Source organism: Ascaphus truei, chromosome 18, assembly GCF_040206685.1.
Source record: "Ascaphus truei isolate aAscTru1 chromosome 18, aAscTru1.hap1, whole genome shotgun sequence".
NCBI classification, from domain to species: Eukaryota; Metazoa; Chordata; class Amphibia; order Anura; family Ascaphidae; genus Ascaphus; species Ascaphus truei.
Window position 1 is genome coordinate 19,197,714 of NC_134500.1, and position 13,311 is coordinate 19,211,024.

The window sequence follows — 13,311 nt, forward strand, 5'->3', positions numbered from 1 at the left end:
AGATGTAACCTGCCTTCGATATCCCTCTTGCTAATTCCTACAGCTAGATCAGGCTCCCACCCAGAGAACCTACTGCAAGTTCAACAGATCTACTGTATAGTGAAAGCATAATGCTAGGAGCCCAACCCGATGTACGTTTCTCTCCTCTGCAAGGGAGATTCGTCAGGGGCAGGGAGCAGGTGTGTCCCAACCAGGTGACACACATGCTTACTGCCCTTGACGAAGGGAAACGTACGTCGGGCTGTTGAATCTGCAGTATATGTTTTCACCACACTTATTAAATGCTCTCTGAGTTGTGACTCATACTGAGTGTTGCTTTTATAGGGGGTGATTCCGTTATATGGGAATTTATAGGGGGTTCTATATTGGACGTTTAGATAATTGGCAGATTGTTGTTTGTTATGGTACTATTTAACTTTATAGCCTATACCAAGAAATTGTTTTCACTGGACAGAACTATGAATTGACTGTGCAGTGTTTCTAATAATTCATCATGAAATAAGGATGCAGCAGCTTCCCACTCCTACTGTAAAAAAATCTTGATTTCTTTTCCCTTCTTGGAAACTAATTGTTTTGATCATTCTTCATTAGTCTTCTTTCCAGGGCCCTCCATTCACAATGGACGCTTTTTTTTTTTTTTTTTTTTAAATATATATATTGAGTATTTTTAATTGCTAATGACATGAACAGAAAGAGGAGCCTGTTTTGTGTAACAGTAAATGTCTGGGACACAAACGTGATGGTTGTTTGCTAACAGAAATACATTTTCGATTTTTTTGTATTCGTAGTTGTTGCCTTTTTTAAACAACATAAGAATTTTAATGTAGTTAAAATGGCTGTTACTTGCTTTGAAGTCGTACAGTATTTATATTCTCTATTTTGTGTGTAACTCTGTCTCGCCATGAGCAGCCAATCTACCCTTTGTTTCAACTTTGCCACTTTATTCCCTCTAGATTGTGAACTCTCACAAGCAGGGCCCCTGTTTGTCCTTGTTTGGTATGTGATTGTTGATGTAATTTACATAATTCTGTTTCTCCACTGTGCTGCGCTGTGGCATATGTTGGTGCTTTATAAATAAGAAGTGTAAGAATAAATGGAAGAAGTAGACCACGGGTGCGCAAAGTTTCTGTGCTGCGACCGCCTGGCAGCCCCCAGCACTCGTGCCCCCCCTTTCCTGTGAACCGGCGTCATGTCATGTGACACCACGTGACCCCGCAGCGTCATTTGACGCGTTGCCATAGCGATGCGTCAACAAGCTGGCTGAATTCAGGTAAATTGAGGTTGCAGAGGCCTCGCGTGATCCCCGGCATTTAATTTCATTGCCTCGGAAATTAAGCACGTATTCTTGTTTCGGGGGGACGGGGGGTCCTCTGAGTGTGTTTGTCAATCAAGTATTTCCTCTACCCTCATCTCCTCCTCTACTTATCAGAGAGCCAGTAATGTTAAGAGTAGAGAGGGGATCTTTGCCAGTGCAAAATCTTGTTGAACACTGTGATATCACACAAAAGTGAGACGTCAAAAGGAAATCAAACCCCTCCCATGTGTCCACTCCCAAACAAGCTCAAATATTTTTATTTAAAAATACTTGCGTGTTGGATTTTATTAGGGAAAAAAAAGGCATCGGTCACACCGTTGTAAGTCCTTAAGCATGAGCATGCACCTTTAAAATCATCTTTCATTCCTGGTGTTTGCGAGGGTGTGTCTTCTCAATGTTAAATATGTTCTCTAATCCCTTATTTTATGTACCTAGCAATGCAACGTTTGTAGTTCAGGGTACTACAGAAACATGTGGGAGGATGGGTGGGTCTGAAAGTCCCAGGCTCGCTGGACATACCGTTAAAGCACTAATGGGCAGATGGCGTAGAAGATGTACAAGGCCATATAACTGTAAGCATCCAGGCAAATGTTAATGCACAAGGTATTTTCTCAAAAGTAGAAGGAAAAAAAATAGTGTCCAAGGTTTCTCTGAGCTGGAAAAAAACACAGATGAAAGAAAGATCCGAGAAATACAGAATGTGCAGGGAGTTTACATGGAGCAGCCCTGATACACCTGGTTAATCATTAAACAGATCCGTGTGTGTGCTGTAGCAGTACGAAAAACACCCCAGTGTAAATTTAGTCCTAGTCACATGGTTCAGCAAAATGTTGTTTTTCTTTTAGAATTAATGTGCCTTTTTTCATCAGACTCGCAAATGTTTCCTGCTAAATCTCCAGCGGCTTTCACATTCTATCATGTCAAATAACTAGTAAGTAACGTGTTGTAAACTACTACACGAAGCTCGTGGTACCTCCATGTCTGAACTGTTACAAAATATTACCAACGTGGCAAGAAATTGTTAGAATCGAAGGCAAGTTCAATCCCCTTCGGTATGGGCTGTTTCCCCGCGGTCCCATGTTAACTGACATTCAAACCAATGGCAGGAAACGCGGGGTCGCGTTGCGATAACCTGAAGCGAAGGTTGGCGAGTCCCCCGTTGTGCAAGAAGTCCTCGGTTTTACTGTTTCTTTCTAAATATACTACCGTTATTAACATTGTTATTAAGGGCGAGTCCTACAAGAGATGTTTGGCACACACAGCATCCACATTCCTTTATAACTTAAAAGTGTGACGGATTTGCTGTAGTTCTAGGTATTTGTTGTACTGCTGATCCTGGGGAAATGTAGACTTGGAAGATGAAATTACAGTTTAAAGAGTTTTGGAAAAACATTTGTCTCTCCCAAGTGTGCGTAAGAGACACCTGTGAGCTTTTGAAAGCCGAGTTCACTATAATTACTTCTATAAGAGATTAGCAAAATCCAAGATAGTGTATATGGCTGCATAAAGAAAACACCTGTCAAAGCGCCTAGCTATTAATCATACACAAATTTGGTGCTAACCTCTTTCTGTGTACCATTACAGGACCTAGTGACCAAATATGAACTGGAGAAGCAAATTCATTAGTTACTAGCTGATATACCCGGCGTTGCCCGGGATGTAAATCCGTAATAGGTAGTATTATTTATAAATGGTGGAACAATAGGTTGAGTATTTGTTGGAAAGGTTGGATAATAATGTTGAAAAGAAAGATGGAAGAAAATGTAATACGATGTTGTATAAAAATGGTTTATTATAAACACACCACAGTACAATGTATATTTTGGTGACATAAGTAATGTAAAAATGTGAGGCGTGTGTCCTGCAAGGGTGTGAGCGTGTGTGAGGCGGCGGGTGGGTGTTCAGTACGGGTGGCGCGTGGGTAGTGAGTGCTGGCTGTGGGTGGGGGTCCTGCTAGGGTGTGAGGCGGCGGGTGTGTGGCGAGTGCGCGTGACAGCTGGTCAGTGATGTTGTTGCGTAGGGGCAGGAGGCGGCAGGTGTGTGTCGAGTGTGGTGGGTGTCTGTTGAGTGCGTGTGGCGGCTGTGTGGCACAGGGGTGTGAGCGGTGGGCGGGTGAAAGGCAGAAGGGCGGGTGGGCGAAAGGCAGAGGCAGGAGGGCGGCCGAAAGGCGTTGAAGGAGGGGAGGTGAAGGGGGGGTGAGGGAAGGCGGAGGGGAGGTGAGGGGGATTTTGTGAGGGGAGGCGGAAGTGTGAAGGGGGAGGGGAAGTGGAGGGGATGGGGGGGAGGGGGAGGGAGGTGAAGGGGGGGGAGGAAGGGAAGTGGGGGGGAGGTGAAGGGGGGGTTGGAAGGGAAGTGGGGGGGAGGAAGGGAAGTGGGGGGGGTGCGGGAGGTGAGGGGGGGAGGTAAGTGACAATTTATCATGTGGCCACTTGCTCCCCCTTCCCCCAGTGTCTGCCGGTCTTCTATCCCTCCCCCCCCCCCGAAACATCCCGCCTGTTGTGGGCTGCTCCCTCACCCGTCCGGCCGCTCCCTCCCTCACCTGTCCGGCCGCTCCCTCATTCACTGACCCGTCCGGCCGCTCCCTCACCCGTCTGGCCGCTCCCTCACTCACTCACCCATCCGGCCGCTCCCTCACCCGTCCGGCTGCTCCCACGTGGATGTGAGGTGGGAGGCCGCGTGTTGTGGCCGCTCCCCCGCTGTGTCCCGGGCGCTCGCTCCGCTCCCCCGCTGACTGTAGCGGCTGGGGGGGGCGTGTGTGTGTGTGTGTCTCTGTGAGTGTGTGTGTGTGTCTGTGTGTGTCTGTGTGTGTCTCTGTGAGTGTGTGAGTGTGTGTGTGTGTGTGTGTGTGTGTGTGTGTGTGTGTGTGTGTGTGTGTGTGTGTGTGTGTGTGTGTGTGTGTGAACTTTGGCTCGTCACTCCGCCTCAGGCCAATGAGAGGTGTGCGGGGGCGGGCGGGCCAAGGGAGCCATCTCATTGGCCTGAGGCGGAGTGACAGACCAAAGGTCCAATGTGATTGCCGCTAGGGACAGGACAACCAGACACGCATACTACCCTTTGAGAAATATATAGATAGATAAAATATCTAATGTTTTTGTATTCTCCTTCACTTAAAGGTTTAAAAATACAGTGGAACATCCAATGTTGTCACCTTGTGTCCTTTTACAACGATTTTTCCTAGTTCCTTTGTTCAATTAATTAATGAATATTACCTTTTCTGCCCAACCACTGCCAGAAGTGTAAGCAAAATGAGGCTTCCAATTTGAACAAAGTGAACAGTGATCATTTTGGTATGGATCTATCTATCTCAATGTCTTGTATAGCGCATATACCGAGCGAACCCTGCTCCTATGCGCTTTTTAAAAACTCCAAAGGTGGAGCAAAGAATCAATTGGGGTTCGGAAAGGCGATTTTCAAAGAGCCAAGTCTTGACCATTTTCTGAAAATGGGATATACTTTTGGATGTTTCTGATGGATATGAGGGGTGGTAAGGGTGGGGAGCATTCCATTGAACGGATTTCTTTTTCTTTGCATTTTCATATTGCACAAGGGAAAATCAGAGTTTATTCTAAATGTTCAATATTTTTAATGAAATGTTATTAAAAAAAAATACATTTGACATGGTTTCGCGTCTGTGCTAAATGCCGTGTGGATCAGCTGCATGATTTCAACCTCTATTGTGCAGCAGAGATCTTAGTACTTAAATAAGACCGTTTATTTCTCTTTTGATTATGTTGACTTGAATCTGTGTGTTTTGGTTTCTGATATTTAACAAAACCTTAAACCGCTCTTGTATCTGATGGGCTAATCCTTTAAATTGGCAGCTGTAAGGTTTGCTGGTTTTGACCTGATATTTCCCAGGAATGTCAATGCATTATAACTTCTAAGAAACTCAACCACTTCTGCGATCCAGTGCAGATTATCTGCTTTTAGAATGTGAGCTTTTCTTGTCTTTGATTTTTTCACTCTTGGCCTTTTCTTTTGGCTCTGGGGTTCAACTGAGGCAGCGTGAAGAAGGCTTATTGGTACTTCATTTAGATACCGGTCAAAACATTTTTTTTTTAACGAAACACTTTGTATAGTTAGATTTATTTAATTTTTTTTCAACACTATTTACTAATGTGTCCATTTTTCCCCCTAAAATATGACATATTTAGTTATTTGTGGACATTTTTGTTTTACTGTAGGTTCTGGAAAAATATATGATCTTCTATGATCACTAGACCAATATTGAAAAGAAAATGTACACCAATAATAGCCTTTCTAAACAGTAAACAGATCAGCTGTTTAGATGTTAAAACATAGACAATCAAGGCATATGGACACTTGAAATGTGTGTATTGATGGGAGTTCTTTATCCACAGCTACAATATGCATCGTTCAATGTTTTTGTGTTATGGTGAACTTGATCACCTCCATTGGCTCAGACGGTCTAAATGTTAATAGCACCGGGGGTACTAGTGTGGTCTCCTGAAGCAAGCAGTAATATTAAAGTACAGTAGCAATACTCCAGCCACTTATTTGTGTGTTTGTTTTACCTCTACCTCAGGGGAGCTCAGTCCCCAAAATATTGAAATTTAAACCGACCCAAAGAAGTATTATTCTCTGGGAGAACAACATGGTGTCTCGCTCCAGAGGCAGATAAAGAGCCATATTATTCCACTGCCCATTATACTGTCAAAAAACAACATTTAGTAAAACATGGATGATCATTCTCTAAACCATCCCCCACCCCTCTCGCTCCATTAGTTTAAGTACTGTATACTTTTTGAGGATGATAGCTGACTAAACACTATCCTTTTATAATTAGTGTATTCTTTGACTTATCCGAAGGGCAGAGAACTTTTAGGAGGGCATCCTTGACGTAGATCAGTGGTGCTCAACTCCAGTCCTAAAAACACCCCCAACAGGTCAGGTTTTAAGGATATCCCAGCTTCAGCACAGGAGTCCATGTACAAATGAGTCCTCCTTGGCGCTGGTCGTTTACTCGGGCTCAATGCATTTCATGGAAAATAGAGAATAGAGAATACAGTGTATACTGACACGCGTAATGTGAAACAATATCACCTCCGTGTATGAAACTAATATCACCAATAATATTCCACCAAATAGTTTGTTTTTATCAGTTCTGTGCTATGTTTTCATTTTTCTTTTCTATATACTACTGCTGAGATTTCATCATCCAACAGCGGGGCCACTCATTTCATCAAGTTACTCAATTGTGAGTTTGTTTTAAGTAGCAGCCACAGTGTATTAAACTTAAACCCTCTCCTAGTTATATTGTGAAGGGTTATATTGAACTCCTTGGGGTCACACTGCCATACTGATTTAGGCTTTAAAGAGTATATATCTGATAGTGGTTTGTACTTGTGTGTTTTCCCTCACCGTTCTAATTATTTGGTGGAATAGTATTGGTGATATTAGTTTCGTACAAGGAGGTGGTATTGTTCCACATTAAGTGTGTCACTATACACTGTATTCTCTATTTTCTATTGTTCATGAAATGCACTAAGCACGAGTAAAAGACCAGCGCCCAGGAGGACTCTTATGTACAAGGACTATTTCTATGGGATTTGAATAACCCCAGAGTACTCACGGCGTGGATACTCTAAATTAATTTTGTTTATATTTGTTATATTAATTGATTGAACATTCATTTTACATTAATTTGTCTGTAAATTAGTTTCAATGTATTTGTGGGGTATAGCACTATAGATGTGGGGGGGTCTTTAGGATTGAAGTTGACTACCCCTGATGTAAATGATGATGAACATAAATGAACGCATAATGTCCGAATAATTCAACTACACGCCTCCAGAATGCGGGTTTCGAGTTCACACTGTGTGTAGCATTCTGCCGCTCTGTGTAGGTGGTTTTGGTGAGAAAACAGAAATCAACATTCTGTTTGCAGAGCTCGTCCAGCTTTCCCGTTCTCGAGCTGCTTTTACTCTGCCTATGAAAAGGGGGAATCGCAAACAAAGCGCAGCCACCAGTGGCGTGCTTACTAATTAGTAACATTTTATTGAAATTCAGAGAAAAGAGAAATCGACGGATAAATATGTGTTGGATCCTCTACAAAAAATGCCAGGATATTATACACTGCCAGACTCCCAAACAAATCAACCTGTCATCTAGCTGCAAAGATTTCACTTTTCTGTTTTGCAAAGAGGGACGATTGTTTGGGGGGGGGGGGGGAGGAAGGGGAGAATAGCTCTTGAACTTGTTAGTAGTCTTGTACTCTTGTGCATAAAAGTAGCATTGATTCTTCAACAGTGATGGAATTTGCTGAATAACCGCTTTGCAGATTCATTAGCATATTGTACATGTCAATTCATCTGTCTGCTGGGGGAAGAACAACAATGATTGTATTGATTCGGTGAGTTGAGTAATGACTTATGATTGATCTTATTTTGCATTCACTTAAACTCCATTTAAAAAAAATGGGGTCACTGGGGGGAAAAAATTGACAAAGGAATTTAATGCAGCTTACATAGTGAGAAGATTTTGATTTTAAAAACTGAATGTAAAAAATCCTTAGAGACAAATATTGTATTGTGACATATCTGTAAGTATATGCACTTCTTTTCCTGCCTTTCTATCGTAGAATTATTAGGACTCTTATCCATTTCTTGCAGATATGTCCAAATCTAAACCCTTTTAAATAGATTGACAATAAGCTCTCAAAGAGTTTTACATTCGGGTAATTAAAAATAATAATAGATAAATAGCATTCAAAGAACTGCAACTATTTTTTGTAGATGGAAGTATGGAGGCTCATATTTACTAAGCCATCTTGTACTGTAAGACACCTTACAGACCATTGACTTCAATGAGCTGTGACGTGTCTTCCAGAACAGTAAGGTTTCTCATGGCAGAAGATCAATTGGTAAATATGACCCTATATACCTACATGAAGCCAAATGTGACAGCATGAGTACTGAAGTTATTGTGTAACCCACCAGTGATAGAATGGATATACATTCACAGTATGACCAAGAGGTTATTGACAAACTGATTAGAGACTATCTCAAATTAGGATCCTCTATTTGATATGATACCTGTTGCAGAATGTGGTGGAGGTGCAAGGCTTGAGTGGCTTTTGGGGCCTTGTGATTGGAATTCCTGAGATTGGCCATTGAGGTCACTATAAGAGCGTTCCTTTATGTTCTCGCTGTCTTTCTAATAGAAGCTTCACTGCATACCGTACATACATGAATATGATTAACGAGCATAGAAAGTTTGTGTAAAACTGCTCTCTGCATTGAAATTGTTTTAGTATCATAAGCTTTCGAGCTTAATGAAGCACCATTAAAGCACCCAAAACAATCAATCTTAAACCTCTGAAGAAATAATATAGTTACAAAGCTTAATTTTATTGGGTGAAAAGCCTGTTATTTGGGGGTTTATCACACCGCCCCAGATCTGTGTTCTCTCAAGAAGCTACTGTGACACTTATCTAAATGTAGTTGAGTAGATGACAGCCCTGCTTCACTTGAAACATTCGTTTTCTTCAAAGCCCCAGCAAAGTACACTTTCAACATCAAAAAGACCTTTAACTCAATCCTCTTACTCACTAGACTGTTACTAAGCGATTTCTCAATTTTTCCCATCAAAATGTAATATTTTGTTGATGCAAACGCAGCAAATCTTGACACAAGACCTTGACAAGTATTGATTTTGTGAATTGGCGATGTTGACACTCTGGCTAAACTGACTGTCCTGCTGTTACTTTTAAGTGATATGCGGATCGTATGTTGTACTTCAGTGCTACAGTGTTACTTTACAGGTCCTTCCAGCACCAAAAGGTTATCTACCTGTAGCCAGATTTCAGCCAGATTTCAGATCAGTGATGCTACTGGTTTACATTGCTTACATACCTTAAAAGACCCAAGTAAGGTGGACATTTTTGACCACACATTTCTGCTTATCCTCTGGTTAATAAACCTTTCCGCAAATGTCTTTGTGCTGACAAGGGATCAATGTATTTGTTACCCTGATATATTACCCTGATGTGGTCTTGGTAGCATCTACTGAATGAATTAAACGTCTTTGCACTGTAGCTTGGAGGTCTCGGTCTCAGACAAAAGTAAGTTCCCAGTTCTACTTGTGCACCATTACTAATCGAATCATTTTTTCCTCCTTAGTCACCATTGCATTATTCATTCCACCCCCTATTATTTCACACACCCTTTTCTCCCCTTCCTGTTTATGGTCTCTTGCTCCTACGTCTTTCAGCATATTTCCTTTTTCCTCTGGTTCCTGGCTTGTTCCCTTTGCTGTCCCTTTCCAATACTGCCATGAGTTGTAGTCCCTTTAATCAGAGCCGGCTTTATAGCGGTGACAAACTGCGTCCCGCGCTCTTCCCCGGCCCAACTTCCGTAACCATAGTTAAATGTTGTGGTAATAAAATTAACCACCACAACATTTAAACTGTGTTTACCGAATTTGGGTGCGGAGCGAGCGGGCCTCTGTAAGAGCCGGCATCCCCTGGTACCGCGTGTCGATACGCCGCCTTGATGATGGCGCAACGTCATATGAAGCGAGGGCGAGCAAGACGCCAGCGCATTGTGCTGTCATCACGACCGGAAGCGCCGAATGGCAGCTTAAAGAAAATCTTAAACAGCCTACCACTATAGCTGAAAACACACACCTTTCTTAATTGTCAAAAGCAGCAATTCTGGGGGGGGTGGGGGGAGAGGGGCGTTTTCTCTGGAGTTTCCTCTGGGGAAAGGGATATTTATTAACCTTTTTATGTGGCAGTAAAATGAAAGATTTTGTATAAATTGCACTTACACAGTTTGTAATCCTCCCTACGTACCATTGAGATTGTAAGCTCTCTGGGATAGGGTCTTTGCCTTGTGTTGTCATTTACCTATTGAGCTTATCTTAATGTTGGCGCTATATAAATAAAGCCAGATATACAAAACTATACATACAAAGATGTCCACTGGGGTCATCCAATAGGAAGCTGCAATGTCTGGCTATTGGCCCATGGCAGTAAAGCTTGGATAGCAGCCATATTGATTTGCCAACAGGTACCAATAACACAGGTGTAAACAAAGTTAAATATCACAGAAACCACGTAGTTGTCAAAGATAATACAGCGCCATTCTGCTCCAGGGGAACCCCCAGTTCTGATTCTGGGGGAGGGGAAGAGATTCTGGGGGAGGGGGAGGGAGAGATTCTGGAGGAGGGGGGAGATTTACTGCATTTAAATATCAAACTGTGGCTAGATAACACAGGATGCACTATTAAGTAGCTTTTATATTCACTGTTAAAATATAATTTAATATTTTAATTATAAACTGTTGTCTGTGTATAACAAGCGCCCTCGCCAGTCAGTGTTGTACGTTTATTGTTTGAGTAGACTTGCATTTATTGGCCCTCTGTACTGATCAGTCCCCCATCTGCAAAACGTGAGCAAAAAATTGCATTCATTTGACTTTTTTTTTTTTTTTTTTAGATCATTATGTGGCTGTTTCACATCAGTTTTCCAGCCCGTAGAGCAAGAGTGGCCAACTCCAGGGTCTTCCACTAAGCCACTGATTAAGCCACCTGTGCTGAAGCAGTAATATATCCTGAAAACCAGAACTGTTGGTGGCCATGGAGGACTCGAGTTGGCCACTCCTGTCGTAAAGTATGATGAAGACAATGTCAACGCTTTAGGGATAAGGAGGGGCATAGAGTGTACTGTAGGTTCCTGGAGCACTTGCAGGATTAGAGCAACAGACTATATGTTATTTATAACTGTACACTAATTATATCAAATCTCTTTAAAAAAAAATGACGTTTCAAATGTTCAAGGTTAGGTGCAATGGGCAACACTCGATGTATGTTGCCGGTTGACAGGTTTAATGCGACATAGACAGCTTAGCTGCCTTTAGCTGCCGTCTTTTTTATACTGCAACCCCGTAATTTGGCAGTCAAAAATCTACATCCTTTGTACTGCAAAAAAAGGGTCTCATTTAACATCTTGCTATATTAAGAACTTTTTGTGGGCCTGTGATGTCCCTTCAGTTAATCTCATTCCAGTCGCTCTCTCACCAGCTAGTAATGCTGACAAACACGTTCTCAATAACTACTCTCTTGTCGCGCCTAATAACCTCGTCTTGGCCCTCTTCCTGTCCCCCTTTGTCTACTGTTGGTCCTGCACACAGTTGTAGCAGGTCAAGCATTAAAGGATCCGCTTCCATTGTTTCCTTATTTGCTTAGCCTATTATTTTCCTTTTCTGCTGACATGGCGGGTGTAAGGAGCCCACTAGGCAGCACATTTCTTTGGTTTCTTTCTTTCTTTTTTATTATCTTGGATTCATTATGTCAAACGACCTTGTTTTTGTTACTTTGCTTGAACTTGAGGCAGGCTTTTTTAAGTAAGGGACAGAGAAATAGTGTCTTCAGATTACAGTACATGACATATACAACTTAAAGCTGCAGACCAGGCAATATCCTATATATGTTTATTATTATTTATTTTTTAATAAATCAGTTCTGTACTATGCGAAATTACTTGTAGCATTTTTTTTAAACAACTTTGAATGACATTTTTAATGTATTATAATGTAACAAGCATTTTTGTTTCTATAGCAACCATTTAAAAAGTCACATCCCCTTCTTCTGAAACAGGCTCTGGCACACCCCTTTCTGAACCCTGTCCTCTCTCTAGCAGTGCACCAAATTGTATTTAGTGCCTGCCAGCCACTTAGTGAACCCCTGTGCCGAATCTTCGCCGATCAATCACAGGAGAAAGGATTGGTCGGCAACTTGGCTACTTACTCATCATTGTCTAGATTTTATTGACGCACATATTAAAGTAGAAAAAAAATGTTCAAAAAAAAACCGGTAGCTCGGACTGCTGCTTTAAAGCAGAAGAAAAGCAGATTAGCAAATGACATCGTAAGCTCTCAAATGAATAGTCATAGTATGATAGTAATAGAGAATAGAGGGCATCAATTACTTTTATTAGCAAACCTAGAGTATCGCTATTTTTTTATTTATTTTTATTTATAAGCCACCCGTTCCAATTTCTTTTTGCAGATAGTGGGATTTATTAAAAAGGCCCTCCGAGCACTGGCTGTAGCCAACATCGTACATTTGTATAATCAAGCAATCGGACTACTGGCCAAAGTCTTGGAAGGGTCAATATATCTGCACTATAAACACATACTGTAGTGCCGACGAGTATTCTAAAACAAATCTGGGGCAATCACCAACAAGACCCAGGTACATGCTGCAACATTTCAGTGACATTTATGCAGAGACTAATGGCCCATCGGATTAACAGAGGGAGTCCCTGGCAGTCCCATTCAAACTGAATGGGACTGCCAGGGACCCCTGCTGTGTTAATCTGATGGGCCATTAGTCTCTGCAGAAATATCAGTGAAATATTGCAGCATGTACCCAGCATGTACCTGGATCTTGTTGGTGATAGCCCCAGATTTTCCAAGGCAAGTTTAAGGCAAGTTTTAGAATACTCGTCGGCGCACCTGTACTGTATATAATATGCACAATACACATGACACAATGTTGTACCTGCACAATACTTTTTACATTACTCTGATAATGGAACATACTGGTGGGTTTTTTCCCCCCAACAGGACACAAATGATCTGGTTAGTCAGAAGAATGAAGCTAATCACCTAAAGACTGCGTCTGAAAGTAGAGTGAAAGGATTATTGCAAGAGAATGAGGAGTTAAGAAGGAAGATCAAGCAGCTTGAAGCCAAAATAGCTGAACTTCATCAGAAAGTTGATGAGCTACTTGAAGAAGATGAGAGAATAAAAGAGAAACTGAAGAAATCTGAGGTAATAAACATTAAAAAGGATGATGTGCCCTTTACGTACCATTGATGCATGTCTTGGATTTTATTTTTTTTCTCCAGCGTTTCTAGTCCTAAATGTAAAGACATTTCCAGATCCCCAGTATCACACTAACTTTTAATGCGGGGCTCAAAGAGAGAGAATATGTTAAAATACCAAACAAAAACTCAAAGGGACTGCGAA

General features: G+C 41.8%; 1 protein-coding gene across 3 annotated transcripts in view; it reads left to right on the plus strand.

Annotated features, from left to right (window-relative positions):
* CGNL1 (cingulin like 1) overlaps nucleotides 1–13,311 on the plus strand; it is an 84,072-nt gene that overhangs the window by 48,904 nt on the left and 21,857 nt on the right. For all 3 annotated transcript variants that reach the window (XM_075575784.1, XM_075575786.1, XM_075575785.1), the window contains exon 9: nucleotides 12,907–13,113. In XM_075575784.1, the coding sequence (XP_075431899.1) occupies nucleotides 12,907–13,113 (207 nt within the window). The remainder of the gene's footprint in view (nucleotides 1–12,906; nucleotides 13,114–13,311) is intronic.